Source organism: Eriocheir sinensis, chromosome 20 (assembly GCF_024679095.1).
Source record: "Eriocheir sinensis breed Jianghai 21 chromosome 20, ASM2467909v1, whole genome shotgun sequence".
NCBI classification, from domain to species: domain Eukaryota; kingdom Metazoa; phylum Arthropoda; class Malacostraca; order Decapoda; family Varunidae; genus Eriocheir; species Eriocheir sinensis.
The window spans coordinates 6681020-6705743 of NC_066528.1; the positions used below are offsets into that span (position 1 = coordinate 6681020).

At 40.4% G+C, this 24724-nt stretch overlaps 1 protein-coding gene across 1 annotated transcript; it reads left to right on the forward strand.

Moving 5' to 3' along the window:
• Positions 1-3051: 3051 nt before the first annotated feature.
• On the forward strand, positions 3052-17905 carry LOC127001122 (ubiquitin thioesterase otulin-like; the record flags this gene model as incomplete). The annotated part of the gene is given in 7 exon segments (XM_050865303.1): positions 3052-3264; positions 4851-5196; positions 6469-6738; positions 11426-11689; positions 12228-12239; positions 12835-13011; positions 17612-17905. Coding segments are annotated over 6 exon segments (1279 nt in total), but the record flags the coding sequence as incomplete, so codon positions are not given.
• Positions 17906-24724: the final 6819 nt, after the last annotated feature.

Genomic DNA, 24724 nt, shown 5'->3' on the forward strand with positions numbered 1-24724 from the left:
GCGACAGACTTTAAAGTGGTTTGGCCACATGGAGCCAATGGAGGAGAGTAAGATGACCAGAAGGGTGTATGTGAGTGAGATAGAGGAAGGGAATGCTAGAGGATGACCTCCAGTGAAATGGAGGGATAGGGTGCAAGAGTACGTTGGGGAGAGGGGGGAAAGATCTTTGAGAAACTTTGAGCAGGCAAGGAGGGAGTGTCTGGATAGAGAAAGTTGGAAACTCTTCTGCCGTGGCCATCCCCTGGTGGGAGCTCCTAGGAGCAGGTGTCGATGAAATGAATGAATGAATGAATGAATGAATGAGGACCAGAGAACAGGAGTGTTTACCCAAACCTCATCAGAGAACTGTGCTGTGAAGACTGATGTTGTGTTCCTGAGCCAATAAATGGTCTTCATGCAGTGATTCATGGGTAAATTTAGGGGAAATAGCATCTTGCTATTTTCAAAAAACAAAACTGTCTTGATGTGCATATGCAGGCCCATAATTTTGGCAAATTTTTGAGGGGGACTAGAGGGCATCATAGATTCATGAGGTGGGGGAGCTGGCAAGCAAAGTGAGCATAGCCATGCTGTCTGGGGATGCGTGAGAACAGCTCTGTTTATCAACAAGTCTTTGTTTGTTTACATTCACTTCTGAGCATGCGTAGTTCGCAGGAGGACAGTCTGGAACACAACACAGGGAGTCCTACAATTTTCTTAGACTGGAGAAAAAAAGTTTTTTGAACTATGGTTCCACAGCACGGTGTGTTTTCTTATCTTGTCAATTAAATAGTAAACAAAGCAGCTCTGCCAGTCCACTTTACGAGTCTTTTGGTGGGCTTGGTGGGCCATCTTCCACTGCTCCTCACTCTTTAGCCACTGCCGTCTTGTTTGTTTACATACAGCAACGCAGTTGCTCATACCCACAACCGTTTTCTATTCATACGGAAACTGACAACTTGCTCCCAGTTGGGCATATGGGCAACCGTGGTTGCCCATATGCCCAATGGTTGGAGGAAAAAGGCCAGTGTGACACCGCCTTTTAAGGCAGTGCGCGTGATGCCGATGATAGGTAGACGTGACCCGTACATGATAATGCAGCACGAAACTCAGGGCGATAATGTGCGAATGTTGGGATGGTAAGAATTTAGGACTAAACGCAAAATTTGAGGAACGTGAAATTCGGATAGTGCAAAACTTGGGAGGGTACTGTAGCTTGCCATGATGTATTCCACTGTGAGCAGTTACCTCAATGTATATACAGGGGTACTCGGGTTACGACGGTCTCAACCTACAATGTTTCGTGGTTACGACGCAGCCCCCATAAATGATTAAATAATTCTTGTTTCTACTTCCGATATTTGTTTCGTAAGTACGAACTTCGCGTGGGAACTAGTTTGTTGAGCGCAAACATTGCACTGAGGCTGGAGCATTGTTTACATTCGGCTCGTATGCCGCTTGGGTTTTTTTGTGCCTTTAATTATGCCTCCCAAGTGTAAAGGTGACTCTTCTGATGGCAGTGCTTGTAAGAAAAAGGAAGCCATCACACGGGAAGTGAAATTAGACATTTTGTGGAACGCTATTTTCTGCTCGCGGGCATGTGCCGCGTTATTTAAATTTGGCGAAATAGGAGTTCTTCAGCAAAGTCCTGTGTGGCAATTTGAGATCAAAACACAATAGTTCATAGTCCTTTTACACCGCCAATCTTTCATTTACTTGATGAAAACTAGAAGGCCCTCAGTTGCAGCATGGCGGAGATATGATGTTGAGGAATAGAAATCTTGGCAGGAAATTGGATGACGGGAATTCCCGCACCCCACCTTTCTGCCTTTCTCTGCCCGAGCGGGAATTCCCACCAGCTGTCCTTTAGGGGTATTATCACACCTACCTATGGCCTAAAAGGGACGTTATAGAAAGTGATCAAAGTAAAACCATATATTATGTTGTTTAAAGGAGAGAGAATGTCTTAGCATGGCAAACTTTAATAGGAAGTTATGCACCCTGTTGCTACCATAGTTTAGGGACCTACTGAGTGGCTGTAACTGGGTCTCTGAACCCACTCTTCATCTTTCTAAGGCCCTGGAATTTTCTTCAACTCCAGTTTTCTCTTTTCTAGGTCATCCAAAAGCAAGCAAGAAAACTGTACTTAACTTTCAGAAAGTTGTATTGCATTTCAAATATGTATTGTAGCAGTGAAGAGATTTTCATGCTTTGAACTTTAAAGAATATTTTTGTTTTTGGCAATATTTTTTATTTTTGACAAATGAATTTAGAGATAATATCATACTTTTAATTGATTTGCTTTTTATTAGGATTTAGGTAATGTTAACAGACTTTCTTATCAATTCTCTTTCATACTTCATGGCTTGTTGCCAGACAGGTAATGGGCTTCTTCCCTTCCTTGCTCTGGCTAGTGTACCTGTTGGCCTTGTGTTGCTGCACTCTGCTGTTCCTGTATTGCTATGCTGTAGCCTCTTGGTGAACTGATATCTGCCTTTTCCCCAGATTATATTTTTGCTAGTAGCTAAGAAGTATTATAATGCAAGCAGACTGTTTGGTACATTTTGGAGCCATAACATGTAATGGTCTAAAATGATGAATGAGAGCAGTTGGCTGTCATTATTAATTACAAGCTGTGTAATCCTGCCAGCAGGCAAATTAATACAGAAGACTGCTTCTCAGCCCAGAGTCAAGGTTCTTCAGAAAACTGTTTATGCCATTTCACATTTGGCTAATTTCTTAAAGGTCAAGCTATCATAATTTAGTGAATACTGTGTTAAATTAATTTGTGCCAATTTTTTTTAATAAATTAAGCTTTGGAAATACAAATGATGGCTTGAATAATGTTTCTGAGTAACACTTCTGGGCTTGATGTAAGGAAAGAAACACTTCTCCATAGCACCTACATTTGAAGTCAAGTACATAGCATCTGTGCTTCGTAATTTTAAGTTGTGCTCTTCTAAGTTAAGCATCAAATAGTTGGAACTTCAGCCATGATTAGCACCTGAGGCAGTGGCGCCACTGTACTGCCTCACCTTCACTGCATGTCTCACGCTTGCACTTGGCCTGCAGCTCCTCGGGTCTGGCCAGCAGCTCTGAGATCTCCCCTGCCACACCCGATTCAGAGAGTGCAGGCTGGTCTGCCTGGGAGCGCCGCCTCAGTCCCGGTGAGTTTGGGAGCAAGGTGCGGCGCTACTGGAGCTCAGAAGAGAGTGGATTCGTGGAGGGCCTTGAGGCTCCTGTGGACAACACACACTCCCACCTTTCACCTGTGCATGAGATCAAGTGAGCATCTAGGGTGGTTTCCCTCTACAAAAAAATTATAAATTGGTGAACAGTCTGTTTTCCTAGATGTGTTGTTGTGTAGGAATTAAAAAGTAGGTGAGACTTATTTTCTCATTAAAGCTAGTCCATATCATAGAGTATTATAAGTCCTGGTTTCCTGAACCTCTTAGCTTTGTAGCATATATTATTAGTCTCAGTTTCATGGTTTCAGTGTGCTACACAGTTATCATGAGCTGTTTGGGTGGAGCTAAATGAGGAAGGATGTTTTTTCTTTTCTTTGATTTCTAGTCTAATTATAAAAAGGCATGTTCTTTCCAGTAGGAAGTTTTACCTCATTACAATGTTTTTGACAAATAAAAGCACAGTACTATACATCATTTAATTATTTCATATATGAAAGTTCTCAACATTCTTAAATGCAGGAGACAAATTTTTCAATTTCAGAAGCAAGAAAAAATATCTCATTGGTTTTGACAAACAAATATCATGTTGTGAATGAGATTTGGTTTCTTTCATCACAGATAACAACATTCCTACATTCATAATAAAATAATTAATTTATCAAAGTGTTAAAGTTAATAAGCCCTCAGAGATAATCACTCTCAGCTACATAGATATAAAGCACATATGATACAGAACAGTGAATGAGGTGAACTCCACACAAGATAATGCCAAACAGATCAGGAGCAACTTTCAATACTCTCTTCCTCTGACTGATATCCTGCAAGCTTTCACTGTCTACTGCAGTGTTTCAAATGTCTTGCAATGCCATATTTGCATAGTTTTGCTTTTAAATGCACGCTTATTCCTTTTATTGAACCCATTTGCACAAAACTTACTATAACCCCTTTTATGCTGCTCAATATTCTTATAAAAGAATGACCAACATTTTCATTCTTTCATGTTTTGGTGGTACCCTCGTAATGTCTTGTTTTTCTTCTAGCTACCTTTTCGAGAGGAAGTGATAGGTAACCTCAGGAACATAAGATAATTCAATACTTGAATTTTTTATTTTTTTATATTTTTTTATCGTGACCAAGCTGTTGTATAAGGCTGCACTCCAAAATAGTGATTTAACATAATACAAGTCCTACCACTTTGTATGTACTTCTAATTGGTTTATGCTGTTCATTAAAAACTACTATAATCTTTGCAAGTATCTTTGCAAAGGAGTTGGGTAAAGTATGCTTAAGACCCAAAGGAATTTACTACAGACACATCATGAAAAAGGTTCAGTAACTTTTGATGTATGAGGAAAAACAGTAAAAATGTATTTTAAATGTCTGTAGAGTTTTTAAAATATTGTCGATACATGAATTTCAAATGCATGTAATGATTAAGGTGAGATAATATATTATACAAAGAGTTTTGTTATCCGCTTCAATGCTACAGTTTATTGCTAAAATCTCATCAACAGAGACAAGAGATGGACCTGTATCATATTAAAAGGCTGTCATATTTAGTTTTTATGAAGGTGGGAATGAGATCACTGTTAGCATTGTAGCTTCATAATAATCACACCATTATCATCATCACATCATCAGCAGCATCATATGTAATTTATGAGTTGGTTCATGCATTTTCAGGGAAAAAGAGAACTCGGAAAGCAGCACCTCCACCCCTCTACACACCAGCAGCTTGGCAAGCCCCAACAACAACACCACTACCAACAAGAACAATACCAACAACAATAACAACAGTAACAAGAACATAAACAGCTACAACAATACTCTTGTCATGGGCAACAAGACCAGCTCATTGAATGACAACAGCTGGTCTACCTCCACCACCACCACCACCACAACCACCCCCAGTACCACCCCAGACACTGCCTCTGGAACTTCCTCTGCTCTGGGGCCTAAGCTTGAGCTGTTGAAGTATGCCAGCACTGAGTGGCAAGGCAACACCCCCAAGGCTCAAATCATCAAGCAGGTTTGATCTGGCTTAGTTTGCTTTTGAGGGGATTGTAGCTATTGTCAGTAATTCTCCATTCCCATTATTGTGGAGGGATTCTTAAGGAAGCATGAAAAGGGAGGAGGAAGGATTACCATAAAACTAAAAACACTAGATTAGAAAGACAAAGTGAGATAGGTGAGATTTCTTGGCCATTGGAGGAGAGGAAAGGCAGAAGTTTATATATTCAGTGATGTGCTGTGACATGAGTTATAATCAGCAGGAAAACACAAAAACTAGATGGTAGCACTCACTGTTGGCAAAACATCATACTTCAGATGACAGTACATAACCTCTTTGACCCAGGGTTACGTTTATAGCTGCAGTGCTGGATCCAGGAGAGATAAGCATATTTCTGACAAGGCTGACAGGAAAGTTTTATGGTATGTCCTAAGGATATATGATGTGGGAAGATGTTGACATGAAGGGATCAATTCTTCTCATAAGCATGTATTTACCTCTGTGCATGTGAATAGGGAGTGAAGTGAGTTTTGGTTAAGTGCAGGTCTGAAATGTAGTGTAGGAGAGGAGTGTGGAAGGACATGTAAAAGCTGTAAAAAGAATATCAATACAGACTCATCAGAAACATATTAGAACACTTTAAGTGGCATCTGCATAATACAGTAACGAATCCCTAATGAAAGTATATGCCTCCATGGTGCTGTGGTTAGCGTCCTTAATTACAAATCTGTGGGCCAGGGTAAGAATGACAGCCTGGGCAGTCAGCCTGCAGGCCACTCAGCTTTTCGTCCTTCATGATGGTTGATAAATAGGTACCTGGGGAAACCTGGGGAAAGTAACCTGTGTTAACCTGGATGTTACACTGGCCCTGTGTTGCATTAACCCGGTAGCAGCGGGGATCATGTTTCTTAATGGTCCCTTTAAGCAAGAAAAATGAGAAAAAATCACCTCTCACACAAACCATTTCATAGTATATATTGAAGGATTTGTGATCAGTTAAAGCATCATCTATTTTGGGGGGTTTATATCGTGGTACAAAAGTTGGCCCGTCGCTGCTACACGGTAAAGCCACAAATTTGGTCCGTCGCTGCTACCGGGTTAATGGGGTCTCTCCCACCACAGGCTCAAAGGGCCAGTAGGATGGAGATGAGCACCACTGCCATGCACAGCCACAGCATATGCTCCTAACTTCACTTACCTAATGAAAGTAGACAATTATTGCTAGAAGAGTCTTCAGTCAACCATAGTATTAAAACAAATGACTATCTAATTTTCTCATCATTTTTTCAGGGTTATTCAGCCATTCCTGCAGAGCTTAACTTCAGGTACCTACGACAAGTTAGAGGTGACAACTACTGTGGTGTGCGTGCAGCCTTGTACCAAGTGTTAGCACAAGGCATTGCTGTGCCCAATGGCCATACCACACACTCCCGCCTTGCCTTAGAGCTCACCCAGGGCGCCACATGGCTCAGGGAGTGGACCTTTGGCCACCGCCTCAGCTACACCAGGGAAGAAGTCCTCAATGGATTCCTTGATTGTCTGGATGCCTTAGACAGCCTGGTAAGTGTTCCTACATTTCTGCATTGTCTCAAGATTAATATGTCAATTTTCAAGTTTTTTTTTTTTTTTTCTTTTTTTTCTTTTTTTGTAGCACTCATTTTTCTCCCATCACAATGGATATGAAAAGTAGGATTTCTGATAATAAATGTAGGTCCATTTACTGAATTAAACTTGTTTTGTATTCAATCCTGCACATTATTTGCACTGCCTAGTTATGTATAATTAATGTGTCCAACAATTAGGATTTTCAACAAGTCCCCCCATGACTAGCAATCTTGGGTTTTAGTACTTTTTTAGCCACTCGTGCAGACCAAAGCTGTGAAGTTGTCTTTTCTAAATTCTTTGTTGGTTTATGGCAGACTAACAGGGCATCCTGCATTTCCTGTCAAGTAAGGATTACAGTAAGTAGTTGGTGTCCATATACAGGGGCCTTGTCCGCCCTCGTATGGAGTATGCATCTCATGTGTGGGGGGGCTCCACTCACACAGCTCTTCTGGACAGAGTGGAGGCTAAGGCTCTACGTCTCATCAGCTCTCCTCCTCATACTGATAGTCTTCTACCTCTTAAATTCCGCCGCAATGTTGCCTCTCTTTCTATCTTCTATCGATATTTCCACGCTGACTGCTCTTCTGAACTTGCTAACTGCATGCCTCCCCCTCCCTTGACCCCGCTGCACTCGACTTTCTACTCATGCTCATCCCTATACTGTCCAAACCCCTTATGCAAGAGTTAACCAGCATCTTCACTCTTTCATCCCTCACGCTGGTAAACTCTGGAACAATCTTCCTTCATCTGTATTTCCTCCTGCCTATGACTTGAACTCTTTCAAGAGAAGGGCATCAGGACACCTCTCCTCCCGTATTTGATCTTCCTTTCGGCCACCTCTTTTGTTTCTTTTTTAGGAGCAGCGAGTAGTGGGCTTTTTTTTTTTATTATTGTTTTCTTTTTTTGTGTGCCCTTGAGCCCTTTGTTGTAAAAAAAAAAAAAAAAAAACCACGTCAAACTAATTTGGGGAAAGACCGATCTGAGATAACCAAACATTTGAGTTCTCGGAAGTTTGAAATCCTATGCCTACAGTCTCGAGGTTGTACTTTTGCTTCGTTCTGGTATAGTGCTAAACTCTAAACTCAGGAAACAGGGTATTAAGAAAAAACTGAAAAAAGTGCTTATGTGTGTAGAGAGAGAGAATATTTACATAGAATCAGACCCACACAGACATGAATCCAGACTAGGTGGTCTGTCCTTAAACCTAAGTGATTCTACATTAATCAGATGGCTCCAAAATGTTGCTTTTCTACTCTAGTTAATATTAAGTTGAAGGAAGTGACGGTCGAGCTTGTTTTAAAGGAGTCAATCGTGTTACACTGGACCACTGATGGTGGGAGCTTATTCCATTCTCGCTTTTCTAGCGTTGGTGAAGAAAAATTTGGTGCAGTCTGAATTTACTTGTCTACATTTGAGTTTTATGCCATTGTTCCTTGTTTGCAAAGTGTCATCGATCATAAACAATTTTGATCTGTCTACATTCGTGAAACCATTAAGTATTTTAAAACATTCGATCAGTTTTCCTCGGAGGCGACGTTTCTCAAGAGAGAACATGTTAACCCTGTTGCGCACAGTAAGTTTCCAGTAAGTTTCTCTTCCACTCACCATGCATCTCTCAGGCCCGACCAGCCTTTTTTTGCCGCCGCTAAACTCTGTATTCCAGTACGTATTTTACCATCACAGATATATCGTACCCCAATAAATTTGGTATCAATGGCTTCATAAAGACTTGTACTAGAAAATGCGCAAGTAAAAATAGAGGAAAAAATATATATAAACAATAGAAACTCGTTTCAAGTCTCTGTATAGAGTATTGTAGACAATAAATCCTAAGTACCAACTCTTCCCCACTTGCTATCTCGAAATTTTGTAGGCCAACTTTTTTAGCCGAATATATGTTTCGAAGCAGAATTTAGTGAGGATTATTATGGTATCCTAAAAATCTTCATACGCCTATTAGTTCCTGAGTTACACCAAGAAAACTGTATTTTTTCTTCTCACGTCAAAGTAGGCTAACAACTAAAAATCGCTCCACGCTCCTCATTTATGCTCCTTAAAAAGGTTGCCATATGTTACCATGAAGAAACTTATCCCATCAAATGACACTCCAAATTTGACGCACTTCCACCGAAAACTTAATTTTTAATCAATTTTTTTACTTTTATGACGCGTTTTGTGCGCCAGGACCTTTTACCTTTGACGACGCGAAACGCGTCATCGTGCGCGAGAGGGTTAAGGGTGGAAAGCCTTTCTTTGTAAGATTTGTTGCGCAAGGAAGGGATCATTTTTGTTGCCCGACGCTGAACACCTAATTTAGCAATGTCCTTTGTATGGTGGGGAGACCAAAACTGTACTGCATGTTCCAAGTGGGCTCTGACTAAACTGTTGAAGAGCAGAGGTATTACATCTTTATTCTTGAATAAAAAGTTTCTTTTAACCCTTTCCTTGCGCATGGGACGGGACGCGACTATCCCCTAAGGTGCAGTCAGGCAGCCCAATGGGGGTCTCTTTTAACCTCTGTATCTCAAAAACTATTCATCACAGCTAAAAACCAAAAACACCATTGGAAAGAGGAGGTCCAGATCTATAGGAGTCGGTTATGTATGCCTTTCTTGCGAACGTACATGCACATTCAGGGAGTGTTGAATGTTAACACTTACGTCAGTGTGTGCACGATGATCAGCCATATTGAGGGAACTGTGGACATCTCTCCTTGAGATTCTGGCAAGGTAGCATTGCCAACTGCAATATTTACAACTATTTGGTCAAAGAATCAGTCAGGTGATAGGTGAAGCTATGCAAAAATGCCGCTATATTGGGCAAGAACATCCACCAGTTACTCGTCCGTAGATTTGCCGCACTGGGCTGATATGATTTTCCACCAAATTTAGTGAAGAACCCACTCAATTGGCAATCCTGTGTTGTGAGAATTAGTGTTGGAACACTCTCATACGCGGGAGATTTGAGTGCAGGTGGAGCTTGCAGCGAGCGTTTAGCACCACCAGCAAATACGCCTAACGCTCGCTGCGAGCGTTTAGCAATGAAAGGGTTAATGAAGCCCAACATTCTGTTCGCTTCATTTGCTGCATCGATGCATTGCTGTGAGAATTTGAGGTTTGACACGATTTTGACCCCCAGGTCCTTCTTAATGGATTCAACACTTGAGTTTAACGCCGCGCATTTCATAATTGAACTTCTTATTTCTTGTTCCAACTTGAAGAACCTGGCACTTGTCTACGTTAAAGGGCATCTCCCATCTATCCGACCAAATCCTCTTGGAGGCTTTGCCTGTCTTTGTCAGTGAGAACCGAGTTACCAATCTTTGTGTCGTCTGCAAATTTACTAATGCGATTATTGATTCCAACATCCACATCGTTGATGTAAATAATGAAGAGCACTGGGCCAAGAACCGAGCCCTGAGGGATGCCACTAGTGACCGGCGCCCACTCTGAGGTGAATCCGTCAATCACCACTCTTTGTTGTCTGTTGCTCAACCAATTCGCGATCCATTGGTTTACTTGACCATCAGTACCTATTTGCTTTAATTTATAAAGTAATTTATAATGTGGGACTTTATCAAACACTTCTGGAAATCAAGATAGACTATGTCCAGTGATTTGGTTACGTCATAAACTGAGAAGAGGTCGTTATAAAAGGTCAATAGGTTTGATAGGAAGGATCTTTTGTTACGGAAGCCATGTTGTGAATCACCAATTAATGAGTGGCTTTCAAGTAACTCACAATTTTGTCTCTAATTATGTTCTCAAGTAGCTTACCTACAACTGAAGTTAGACTAATGGGTCTGTAATCACCTGGTGTGTGTGTGTGAGAGAGCGAGAGAGAGAGAGAGAGAGATGCTGATGGAATATTGTAAGGGAGTTGTTGTGCTGTGCTCAGCTGATCCATTGTTCAGTTTGGCTCAGCCTCTCACCCATGAGTCAACTGAGAGCAGGTGTGTGATGTTGCCCTGTTGCTCTGCTCAGCCCTGCCAACCCTGAGGACTTTACTGGGTTTAATGATCATTAATTGCTGTAATACAAGTTGAGTGAGTTGCTGATGGAGGCTGCAGTGCATTTGGCTGCACAGGAGGGCAGTGATAGTAGTGGTGGGGAGGCAGGCTCTTCTATATATAAATGAGAGTTTAGTAGTTAAAAGCAGGTGAAATGGAGCAAAAAAAAAAGTCAACTTCAGAAAAGTTCCAGATAGATTTTATTTTTTAATATTTAAAGTTTGCTCCCGAACTAGCAGTTTCAGAACTAGTGCTGTTTTTTCAGTCTTCTTATTGCTAGACATGGGGCCCCACTGTATGCAAGAATATGAACATAATAAGTACTCGACAGCAAATTGACGATGCCCTGTTATTTTGACATAAAGGGATAAAGAATTTAGAATAGACAACTTCACAGCTCTTACCGGCACCAAGTGACAAAATATTATACCGATACACAAAACTATGTCAAAGAGGGGATTGATGAATGCTCTAATTAAGGAGGTAAACTAGTTGAAAGGGGATAATAATTTGTTATGGAGTATATTAATTTGTGCTTTGCTTATTCTGATGGAGTTCAAAGGGACTAAAGCTCCCCAAAGCTTTTCTCTTGACTACAACTGACCATTAATGGTTTTGACACCTCTATGGCAGGTTATGAACCTGATGGGCTGTGAAAACCGTGAGTGTGTGGTGTTGGCGCGGCTAAACCAGGACCCATTGTTGGATGTGCGCCTGTGTGAGGCTGTTAAGCTACATATGTTAGCAGCTGCCCTCGACCTGCATGCTGCCAATGTAAACGGGGAGAGTGTGCCACTCTTTGCCATGATCATGTTTGCCCGACACTCCTCGCTAACCCCTCGAGACCTTCTGAGGAACCACTTGAACCCAGTGGGTGACACAGCAGGCTTAGAGCAGGTGGGTACAGCCTCCTGTTGATGGGCTTCTCTAGACACTGGCTATAATGTTTATTTTTAAACTAAAGTTTAATGTAATGCATGTGATGCCATTCAAGATATATTTGACTGATTAACATTGCTTTCAGTGCATTGGAACACAATGTGCTACTTACATTACATACTAGTTATTTGTGCTTATCAGTAATGGTAAATATTTTTTATAGTATCAGTCATGTTATTAATTTCCTACAAATTTCCATAGAGGAATATTTTCGTGAGTGAAAGCTGTTTTTAGCTTTCCAAGAATAAGCTCTGCCAACAGTGCACTGATCATTACATTTGTATTCAAGATTGAACAGTGTATCAAATCACTTATTATGATCAACATCAGTGACCTAGCTAACATGATGTTAGTCACACAGTTTCTCCGTTAAAAAATCTTTAGAGATAAATGATAATCTGATACATGGTCATTGTTGAGTCTTTATTCCCTGTGTGTGGTGAGCTATTATTAGTTGTACTAACAAGTTTTCCCACCTTGCTGCCTCTCATCTCAGGATCAGCACAAGGTGTGTAGCTGTGTTGATGTTGCTGGTCTCACCATACTCTGATTGTGAGCTGTGCATGCATCTTACTGAAATCACTTACGTTATGCTTTTTAGATATCTTTGAAGATAATTATGTATCCTTTTTACTTTATTAAACTTGTACATTATATGACTGACACTTCCTCAGCTTTTGCTAAAATGAAGTACACTGTTTTATTGTGTATTGCAACCAGCACATCTTCCCACCACTCAGTTATGAGATTGCATTGAAAAAGAAAATTGCAAATGACACAAAGCATGAAACTGAGTTCTGGATAAAGATGATGTATTGAGCTTTGTATTGACCATATTCTTGGGGACTTCTAGAGACAACAAATAAGCTACATTATAATTGTCTTGCCTTTCATTAGTAGGCATATCCAATGTGCATAAAATGTGGTATCCATTATAAACATTTACAAGAACCATAATCATTGACATTGGCTGTCATATAAAAGATAAGGAGTGCTTGTAGTTACCATGATGTGGTGATGATGGTAGTGGCTACAGCAGCACAATCGATTGTTGCTATTTAGGTAGCCTCACCATACTAAATCCTTCCTCCCTGGTGCCTCAGGTGGAGATGTTCCTGCTGGGCCACACACTGGGGGTCACACTACAGGTCGTGCGGCCAGCCAGCTACGGTCGAGATGATTTCATCTGTTACTACCCTGATGCGAACATTGGTGTGTGGCCTGAGGTGACACTAGTGGCTGAAGATGACCGCCACTACAATGTTCTTGTCAAGTAGGAGGTAAGCATTTTCCTGGAACTACACATAATTATCAGCAGTCAGACTGTCGTCACATAGTCAGGTGCCATTATGCTGCTCTGGAAGGGCATCCCCAAAAGTCTCATATTAGTGGATCTCAGCATGCAGTAATAAGTAAAGCAGTTGTTGACTAACATTGCTGACACTGCTTGGTTTCTCAAAGGCATGACAAATTGATGTGTCATGATACAGTACTCTTTACTATCAACTTCTTTGACTCTGTATGAAGTCTTGAAGGCTGGGTGATGTACTGGTACATCATTAGAAATTTGACCTGATTTTGAGCTCAATAGCAATCTCTGTCTAACTAAATGGTGTAGTGCAGCTGACTTGCCTGATGGGAGAGCCTCCCATAACTCACTCTGTGAGTGGGGTGCCTCTTTGGCCAACTGGTTAAGGAGTAGCTCTCCCATTTCGCTGGTCGTGGATTTGATCGTTACATTGTGGTCATGTGGGAGTGGAGAAAAGAGGAAATTTGGGGCGTTACAATGGGAGTACGTATATTGCACCATACATGTAGTGTCTATATGGAGATACAGTAAACCTCGATATAACAGACTAATTGGGGGAAACTTAGACCGTTAATGCTGAAAGTCCGATATAAGCGGCGGAAACTTAAAAATACGTATAATAATACCGATGAACCTAATAAACGTAGGTACCAGTATATATTTCTTTTTATTGTGTATGTTGTCTGCACATTATCTGTATAGCTGCACAGCACACTGTGAGGCACTGAGGCTGCCAGGTTGGCAGTGGGGCCCTACGGAGGGGCCATATTTTTACTGGTATGGGTAAAATTTTACAAGTTCACCTATCTCGCACTGGCAGATGGAAGTGTTTTTGTTTTATTTTGTTTTGTTTTGGTAGTTGTCTATGTGTTATGAAATAATATGCTCACTGTCACTAAATGATTGACTTTTCAATGCCTGTTGTGCACACACTGCCGCCTACCACCGCCGCTGCAAAATAGCTTGCAGAGAGAGGTTCAACTAGCTTACTGTTACAGTGTTACTATATTTCACTCACCGCTCACAAAGATCACAAGTGGACAAACTAGAACAAAACCAGGCAATTTAATGTTTTCCTGCTGTGTATTCCCTCAGTGGGCATTCGTGGTGGACAGCAGAGCAGCTTATTTCTGCGAGGAGGTATTCCTTGCAACACTGGGCTGCGTAATGGGCCACCCCCTTCACCACCCTGCCCCATCTTGCGCTTCGTATTTCCGCCTCCCCACATTGCGTGCCGAATAAATTTAAACTAAGGAAACCTAACCTACGTAACGGGCGATTCCCTAAGCTGTTCGTTACCGACACTCACAAACACTTGGCTATTTTCCATAACGTTTACCTCCCCTGGATTGATGAATAAGACTTTCTTGTGGTGTAAATATGTTCTGCATTTGAATGGAAACCACAAGGATCAAGGAAAATATTTTCATCAGGTGGGCTGAAAAGACTACAGTAAACAAAGGATGGGACAGCAGATAAAGGGAGGAGGATGAGGTTGCTACTGGCTTGCAGTCACAGTTGTAGTTACAGGGCGCGGTTTGTTAAAAACTTTTCTTGGTCAGTTCCCATGGATTTCTGACCCTCTGGCCTTGTCCGTTATAAGCGGGTCCGTTATATCGAGGGTTTATTGTATATGGTTTGCCTCGTCCCGATGTAGGCATGAGAGCGCTGGCCTTGGCCAACAAAATACAGGAGTAAGATGAAGCTTCACTTCTATTTGGCACCTTAGAATTAGCATACTTGGTTAATTTTCATCCTATTTTAATCCCCATAGACCCCATATATGAACAGATATGAAAAGTTTATGATTGCATGAAATAATACATGTAGTTATTAAGGACCTTTTTCACTTTTCTTTTTACAGTTGCATTTCAACATACCTAATGACTTTAGTGTCAAGTTCAAAAGCACATTTTTCATTTTAATGAAGTTGATATCTGCTAATACTGCACGGCTAGTCTGTTTAGTTGTGTCTTGATCCTGATGTTCACTGTTTTTTATGAAGCATTTGCATCACTTTATCATGTCAAATAATGTTATGATACATCAGTAACTAGTTAGCTATTTTTTGGAGTAACTTAAAATTTGGCTGAAATAGTGAAAAATACCCATTTTTGGCGGCGCCTCCCCTTAATGTAGAATCACTTAGGTTTAAGGACAGACCACCCAGTCTGGACCATGGGGTCTGTGTGGTCTGATTTTCTATGTAAATCTATGTAAATATGGACCGCCGCCACCATGTCCCGTCCTGCGCTGCCTTATGTATTTCCGCCGCCCCACACTGCGTGCCTAATAAATTTAAACTGACCAACTCTAACTTTACGTACGCCATTTGTTCCATATTTGGCTGTCTGAATGGTTAAGCAGATAAAATTCAGTATTTTAAAAATGTAGTGAGCGCATCTATCAGTGAACTACAAAACCAGTCCATAAATTTATGTTTGTCAAGGATCGTCCTGAAATACGTTTAAATACGCATCGTAACGTCCCTCTCCCCTTCCTCCTGCCTCCATCAGCAGCGGGCAGTGGCTTTCAGTCATGGCAGGCTAGATAAATTTATGCCGGTGTTACACTATGTGGCAGTACCGCAAAGTGGCGTCGCCACATTTCCTGTACCATGTCACACTGTGCGGTGAAGCTGCACAGTGTGATAGTGGAACACATGCATGCATGCTAAGAAACTTGAATAGCCTGACCCATCAAATAACACTCTAATGTGTATTCCTACAGCAGCCACTGCTTTCATGTCTAGGACATCTCCCGCTGGTAACTGCTATTTTTTATAACTTTCACAGGGCGTATTAATTTTCAGCCCCTTGCAACGAATTCAGTTTTCAATTCTTTAAACCCATTATAAATATTACAGGTCATTCTGCTGTCCTATGCACACTGAATAAATAAATCCACGTCAAACATTTTGTCGAGTGGTAACAGGAGAGTATTGTGCGGTGCTGCCGGACAGTGTGACCACGTGCATAGAACTGTGTGTGTTCTCTCGTCACAGCCAGCATGTTGCGGCAGTGCAGCAGCATGCTGCGGCGCTGTCCGGCGGATATGGCGGCACCGCAATGGTGTGACACCTCTCATTTGTTTGTATTTTTTTGTAATGCGGCTGCACCGCTGCGGTGATGCCACAGTGGCGCCGCCACATAGTGTGACACCAGTCTTTGGGTTGCCACCCGTTCCTTAAAATATGGATGTGTTTCTTATTTTTTTAGCTAAAGGTGGCAACCCTAAATGAGACTATTCCCATTGTTTTCCGCTTTGAGCACTCACGTCTTGCGGTGAACAAATGGAACCCATGCTCACTTTTTCAACTTGTTCAAAGAGATACACCAGTCCTTGTTGAAAGACTGACTTGGTCGGCTAAGCTGACGTCAACCAATAGTCGGTCGATCGGCATCCTCCCCTTTCCTTTAGAGCCGTCACCTGGCAAGGGTGTGTGGTTCCTCCTCGGAGGGATGTACGCCCTTGACCTTGACAGCCTCCATATAGCCCGTGTCCCTACCCGTGAGGTGGCGACAAAAAAAAGTGTCGTCATTCAAAAAACTTTCAGATTTTGGAGATTTTGGAATTTTGGATAAAAGATTCTCAACCTGTGTATATATATATATATATATATATATATAGAGAGAGAGAGAGAGAGAGAGAGAGAGAGAGAAATTTCAATATTCGACGGCATACTCTCCCCTCAAGTCAAGAGTAAATAGTAGATGTATTTTGTAATTGCAAATTATTAGGTCTTTTTCATACTAAGCTAGAAAATTATCTCAAAGTTGCACTGTTAGTATTGTTTTAACCCATGGGCTTCGGCTATGGGAAAGCCGAGAAGTGGCCGAGAAATGGCAAAATTACACTGCATTATGAGAGTAAGAAAAGAGCATGGAACGTACATCAGAGTATTCCTCTCATAACCATAAAGCTGTTAAAAATATTTACTTTTACTCAAACTCCATTCTTTTTGGGTAGTGTTTGTTACAAAATAAACAGTCTCGTGATGCGTGGCATCTAGCCTTGAGTTGCTTGTTGTCTACTTTAGAGAATTTGGCGGGTGATTAGTGTGTGGATAGCTAATTCAGTCTGCCATGACCTTACAGCACCACCTATGGCAAAAAAGTCCATCTCAAGATCACTCGCCCACCACTATGACCCAGGGCATGTATGGTGTGTTGCTCTATGCCACCACCGCCTACAATTAGCTCGAATTAGGGGTTTTATGGTGAGCCCTTTTTAGGGTCCACCGTACCACAGCCACACTCGTGAAAGCCCAGAAAAGGGTCTGCCGACGTTCATGGGTTAACAGCTTTCAGTCTGGTTTAAAAAGGGTACCCCGTTTAATTTTTGTATTTAAGATATATGATACCTTTTTTTACGCATAGCAACTCATTTGAATACAGATATTAAGATTTATTTGGATAAATAATCTCTTTCCCATTGTTATAACATCTGTCTGTCACATCTGAGATTGTCAATTTGATAGCCATGATGTCTTCATAATGACAATAGTTAAATGTTTTTGTTAGTTGCATATAAGAATTTTTTTAATGCTTAAATGAATATTGATTTTTCAGACCAATAAGGAATAGTGGTATGGTAGTGACCTCCACTGCACAGACAACAGCTGTCTCCTGGCACTTCCTAAGAGGCAGCATTGATATCAGGCACACACAGTCTTCAGGGAGCAGCAAAAGGTGGTGGCCGGTGCCTGGTATGAGCCAGTAACTCAGTCTGACACAGCTTCTTATGTGCAAGAAACTAGGTGGCTCTGTTTCAGTATGTCTGTTGTTTTACGTTATTTCCATCTCTCATAAGGGTCAAAAGATTTATAGTGAAAAAGTATATATATATATATATATATATATATATATATATATATATATATATATATATATATATATATATATATATATATATATATATATATATATATATATATATATATATATATATATACACACACACACACACACACACACACACACACACACACACACACACACACACACACACACACACACACACACACACACACACACACATTTTATTTTTCATGACAAATTATAATTAGCAATAAGACTGTGCAGACCTTGGTGCTGGAGGCCTGTGTGTGAGGCTGTTATAGCTAAAGGATAAAGGTGTATATGAGTGTGATTCATGGCTGCTTGTAGAAATACCTGTATATAGCATTTTGTTAGTACATCAGTTTGTTCCAGAGTATGTACATATACTGAGTGTAAATACTTTGTGGTTGTTATTTTGTGTTATGGTGTATAAACCACATCAAAGGACATAGCAAGAGTGGATCAATCCCTTGTGATCAAAATGGTGGCTTGTACCTCAGGGGACAAGTTGTGTATGCTAAATGGTCTAATATTATGTTTGGACAAACAGTTTACATTTAACACTTGCTTTTTAATAGATGATATCAACAATAATGACAACACAGCCCATAGCTGAGGCAGGTGGCTGGGCAGGGTGGTGGATGTGTGCTGAAGAGCATCTTTACCATTCCAAGGCCTGCCAATCAGAATTGCTTTCAATTTATCATTCTGGGTAGACCAATTAATCTTGCAAGTGTCAGTGTGTAAAGAAAGTTTGTAAGCAAGCAGTGCATCAGCCACTGTGCATTGCTGGTGGTAAGGCGAGTACAATTATGCATCGGGACGAGCAAGGAGGTTCAAGCTCATTGTCATCAATGTTACTATAATACTTGTTTGGTCTTCCATACCATATTCTGAGCAACCTTGTGATATTCATTAAAATTACCTTGTAACTCTGGCAAACAAAGGGCAGTGGCTTCCAGTGGTTCACACATTTGTAAAGCAGCCAGGTGATTTATGTATTTTGGAAGCAAATGACATGTGACCCAATTGAGAATGGCATTACCTAATTGTAGGAATTCATAATTTTATCTGGAAAACTATGGATTTATTGGTATAATTTTTATTGCAGAGTTAAAATATTAGACTAAATTTATATTTTCTCTTGTGGAAAAACAAATTGGTCAAGAATATATATGGGTCATCTATACCTTTATTCTAAAAAATGAAAGCACCCTAATATACCCTGCTGTATGAGATGCTGTGATGCATCAGGGTGACGGCAGCCTCCTGTTTGTACACAGTGCTGCCTTTTGCTGAATGTATCTTTGTTTGTTGGGGCTGTGTAGTAGCAAATTTATTAATATGCCTGCTACAGGATATGAAAATTGCTTTATGGTTTATTTGAGAAGCTGGGAGATAGCATTATTGTGAAAATCTGATAAGCACAGGAGCTTCAGAAGATGTCAACATTGTCACTGTGTCAAGTACATTGGAAACTGTCTGCATAGTAATTCACTTAGAAATAAGGTGAAAAGTTGATGATCATGCCAAAACTTGAGAAAGCATGTTTTGATATTTACCGCTTCACAGAACTCAGGTGTGCTGATATTTCCTTACACACCTGCATGAATGTTTGGTTACTGTGGTCTTGGGTCTCCTATTCTTTTTGCTGTTTAGTTGACCTGCTGCACTGTGGTAACTCCTTCAGAACACAAGCCAGGCTTCTTGCCATACAAAGTGCAATCTTTGTATTTTGGTTGAAGATGCACCGCTTATTGCAGCACTGCACTCATCACTGACTTTAAGTTCTTACTTTCCAGTTTCTCTAATGAGTGGAAAGTGTGGTATTGCTTAATGTCATGAGCTATCTATGACTTGTGACAGTGCACTTATCAACTCTAATTTGCTGTGAGTTCTTCACGCATAGCCTTTACGTTCCCAGTGCACAAATATGAGGATCCACTGTTGTGCCAGGAAATGTGAGGCTGAAGGTTATGTCTATCTATCTATCTATCTATCTATCTATATCTATATCTATCTATCTATATCTATCTATCTATCTATCTATCTATATCTATATCTATATCTATATATATATATATATATATATATATATATATATATATATATATATATATATATATATATATATATATATATATATATATATATATATGCACAATTTCACACACATATACATATTGAAATCTATGCAATATTTTGTAACTAATAAATCCAAAACCAAAGTCATTAAAAGTGCATACATGTACAGTAGTGTAGCCTAATATATGAGAATATGAACAACAGAAATCCTCGCATATAAAGAATTTGCATATTAAATTCCATGATCCAAAGGTTATATGGTTGGATGCCTGCCATTTTAAGTAAATGAAAAACACACACAGCCTACCCATTGCCTATGTGAACATATTACGGTAAGATCTCGCATCTAACAAGTTAACATCTAATAAATTTACATCTAACAGCACTATCGGAGCTTTATTCATATTTGGATCTAATGAGTAAATTTTGAATCTGCCCAAAAAATTCCCCGGTGGTCAGTTCAAATCAGCTGCTGCCTTGGCCAAGTGCATGATGTCTTTGTTGACTCCCCTCCCCTCACACTGCCACTGCAGTCTCAATCTTTACCATATGTATGCATTGTTGTGTTGTATAGCCACCTCTTGCTGCTCTAGGTGATCTAAATTCACATCTAGCGTGCATTTGACAATAGTTTTTGCCTTGTCTCAAAAGGAGGGAGAGGGTGGTGGTGGCTGCAGTGGTGAGGAGCAAGGAGGAGGTGCATCCCAGTAGCTTCCCTTCCCGCTTCAAATACCACCTGCATCTCATTCGTCACTCACAGTTGAGTTTTCCACATTATTTTTTTCTTATTTTATATCACTATGCATGATTATGTGATTTAAATTAATGCCAATAGCTTGCATAACGAGTGAAAATAGTCAAAATAGAAGTTGTCTAATACTTTTGCCGATTTTAATTTTGGCCACTGGTTAATCTATTTGCATCTAACGAATTCACATCTTATGAGTGTTTTTTACCTATTACTTGTTAGATGTGAGAGCTTACTGTACAGTACAAAAAACAAAAAAGTATATAATACAAGAAGAATTTAATAAATAAACCACTCAAATAAGCCATTTACCTTAAATAATTGTGAGGGTATACTTCAAAGACATGAGAGAGTGGGTCTTAAGGCTGAAGGCAGAGCTATACTGGCCTCCAGGAAATTCGATGAAATTGCAGCTCAGTCTGACAATGATACAGCCAGAGGCAGGCGAGGCATAGCACTCAGCACACTCACAGACTGCACACACACAAAGAAAACAACTGGCTCTGATGATAAACAAACACAATCACCTCATGCAGAGAACACACAATCTTCAAATATCATGCAGTGCTAAACTTATATCAAGAGGCATTAAAACTGAAGATTGTATTAATGTTTCTGAAACACTTCCAATACCACTGAAAGTTGAATGAGTACCCTTGTCTGTTTGTCATCAAAGCCAAAGTTCCCTCTTGTGTGAGAGAGAGAGAGAGAGAGAGAGAGAGAGAGAGAGAGAGAAAGAGAAGAGAGAGAAAGAGAAGAGAAGAGAAGAGAAGAGAAGAGAAGAGAAGAGAAGAGAAGAGAAGAGAGAGAGAGAGAGAGAGAGAGAGAGAGAGAGAGAGAGAGAGAGAGAGAGATGAATGTGCTGCCCTTGAGTGTACCAAGAGCTAAGCTCCGCCCACCTTTGGGGACATCACCTGCGAGCACCAGCTTCGACTGGCTGAAACTCCCTATGAGCCAAACCTGCATACATCTCAGGAATGTGCACCCAGGAGAGGTCACTCATTGACATATATCTATTATGTGCTTTGTCAGGAATCATTTTAGCCTGCGCTTCTCACATCCCATGAATGAGAGTATTGACATTAAATGATACTATGGCTGATACCAAATGTTTGATGGAACTGCCAAAACTGGTGGTTATGGAAAAATGGTTGGGAGAGAGTGTCAATAGAACAGTTGCTCACATGTTGAAAGAGGTGACACGTGTATAAGATGGGAATGTCGTTTTTGTTTTATTTCAAATCATAAATCATGTACCACAAGGTTGAACATCCAGACAAAGGCTTAAATATATTGTATGAACCCCCTTGCATATTGGGCCATTTGCATACTACAAATATGAATATCAGGTGACCCTATTGTATCATAGTGTAAATCTTGGGATGAAAGAAAGCCCTTTAAGAAAGGCTAAAGTTAAGATTAACATGAACCACTCCGTTAGTGTATTAGCATACTGGTGGTGTGTGGCAACAAAGGAACACAGTTGTGACTGCTACTTGATCTGGTTCGTGTGGGTGTGGGTGCACTTGTTAAACAGTATCTTTATCCTGTGGCTCCCACCAGTCTGTGATTATGCTGAGGCATTATTATGTCTCTGACAGAGTTGCATTTTATGGTAATTAAGGTATATATATTCTTGATGTATCTTCGATCTAAGAAATCACTCTATAGTGTTCATGTTTCTCATACTTGTCTTCACTCTCTATGTTACAATTGTATATGCAATGGTGAAAAATGTGACAGTTTATGTACTCAGGTATATGTCTTGATAAGCAAACTCAAACTGTGCTATGGAGTGTACCAGACAGCAAGAGGGGCTTTCAGCTTGTTTCTTTTCAAATCTTGTTTTCATTCAGCTAAGTCACTGCAGTATAGTGATGAAAGGATGAGCCACACATAACATCTTTCAAGCTTAATATATTTAGAGGTAAGGATATCTCTTTGACAAGGTAGCTCAAGACCCACACTTGGACACTATAGGTAGAGTGACCAGTCAGGTCATTTATATGATGTTACCATTTTGTTGTTTACTATATAGGATGCAGTATTACTGGTCTCCAGAGCTTATGTTACCATAGCTAAGATGGAGTTGCATATATTTGCCTTTCTTTAAGCTTGTATGCCATATTTTGCCAATTTACAAATATTATTATTTTGTGATGAATGCACCAATGCTGTAGAAACTGACTGGTCTCTCTGTCTTGAGAGTTTCTGATGGATTCATTGAAGCAGGGAAAGGATGCCTTGAACACACCAGACATGAAGGCCCAGCATGCACTGCCCTTTAGGGCCGTGTGTCTCGTCCTCGCCCTACCCACAGCTGGGCACAGTAGGCTAGCTCTTGATGGTGTATGGGGCTTGCATAACTAGAAGAAAACAAATTTATTTTCCAATGGTGTTTTAATATCCTTATTGGACTGCTGTTTTTATACCAAAATCAATACTTTTATACTTACTCATTGAGTTCTTGTTTTTTCATTCTCAATCTCTGAGCATGTTGAAGGGGGGAATTTTAACACCTAACTTTATGCCTCTGGCCTACATAAAAACATAGGAACATATGGAGTCTGAAAGAAGCTGGTAGGACTGAACAAGGCAGATCATATAAATCCAACCCTATCTAACCTCTATCCATTAATGTGTCTAACCTTTTCTTGAATGTATCCATCTTATTGGCACTCAGAAAGTCACTGTCAAGGCTGTTTGACTTATCCATCAATCAATGTGGCAAACCAATTCTTACCTATGTCTTTGTTGAATCTGGATTTATCCATTTAATATGTGTACTACGTACTTACCACTATAAGCTAATTACATCCATCATCCATTTATAAAGTTAAGTCGTCTCATTGCAGCCTTTGCCTTTCTAGAAAATGCAAATTTAAACGTTTATATTTCCTAATGGAGCAAGTTTCTCATCCTGTGAGTTATTTTTGTCCTTCTCTTTTGACAAATAGGACATACAAGGAGTAACATAGTCACACCTCAGTTTACGAGTGCCTTAGTTTATGAGTGTTTTGATTGACGGGCAATAAAATCCCTCAAAAAATGCCTTGGTTTACGAGTGGTGACTTGGTGTGTGAGCTTCCTGTTCCTTTTTTTTTTTTTTGTGTGTGTGTGTGTGTGTGTAGCCACCTCCGGGTAGGGACCCAGGCTCTGTGAAGGCTGTCATGGTCAAGCTCGTACGTTCCTTCGAGGAGGGACCACAAACCCTTGCTGGGTGACAGCTCATGAAGAGGAGGGGAGGGGAGGATGCCGATAGACCAACTATCAGCTTATGTCAGCTTAGCCGACCAAGTCGATCTTTTTGTACAAGTCAAAGACGTGAGTATGGGTTCCCTTTGTTCGCTGCAAGACGAGAGTTCTCAAAGAAGAAAATAATGGGAATAGAGTTTCAGTTAGGGCTGCCACCTTGATCTAAAAAAATAAGGGACGCAACATCCCATTCTGCAATACATAATGAATTCATATTTTAAGGAATGGATGGCAACCATAAAATTTCTCTGGCCTGCCATGACGCACAGACGCTGCCCGCTGCTGGTGAAGGCAAGAGGAAGGAGTAGTGCGGCAGCTTAGTAAAAGGATGGGGACATGCCGGACAAAAGCACCAAATTTTTTCCTGGTAGTCTTCAGGGTGACAGGATTGATTCTAAAACTGGTGCCAAGTAATCCAACCTCCTCATCGCCTAAACTGCACACAGCTAGACATTTTTGTGAATTTTTCTGTGAAAAAAAAAGTTTATCATCAGATTTTATAATTTTATATGCATTAAAATTATGATATTTACCAAAAATAAAGTGTTTTCTTCTTATTTCAATAAATTTCTTGACTGCATCGTGGCAGGAAGATCCATTCACTGGTATGACATCCTAAAAAGACATTATGGGGAAAAAGTACAAGGTATCTATACCGATACAGATTCTTACACTTTTCCCTTGAATGTTCTGATATTTTTCTAGAACTAAAGAAACAACCACTTGCAGATTGGATTGATACTTCAAATTTTCCT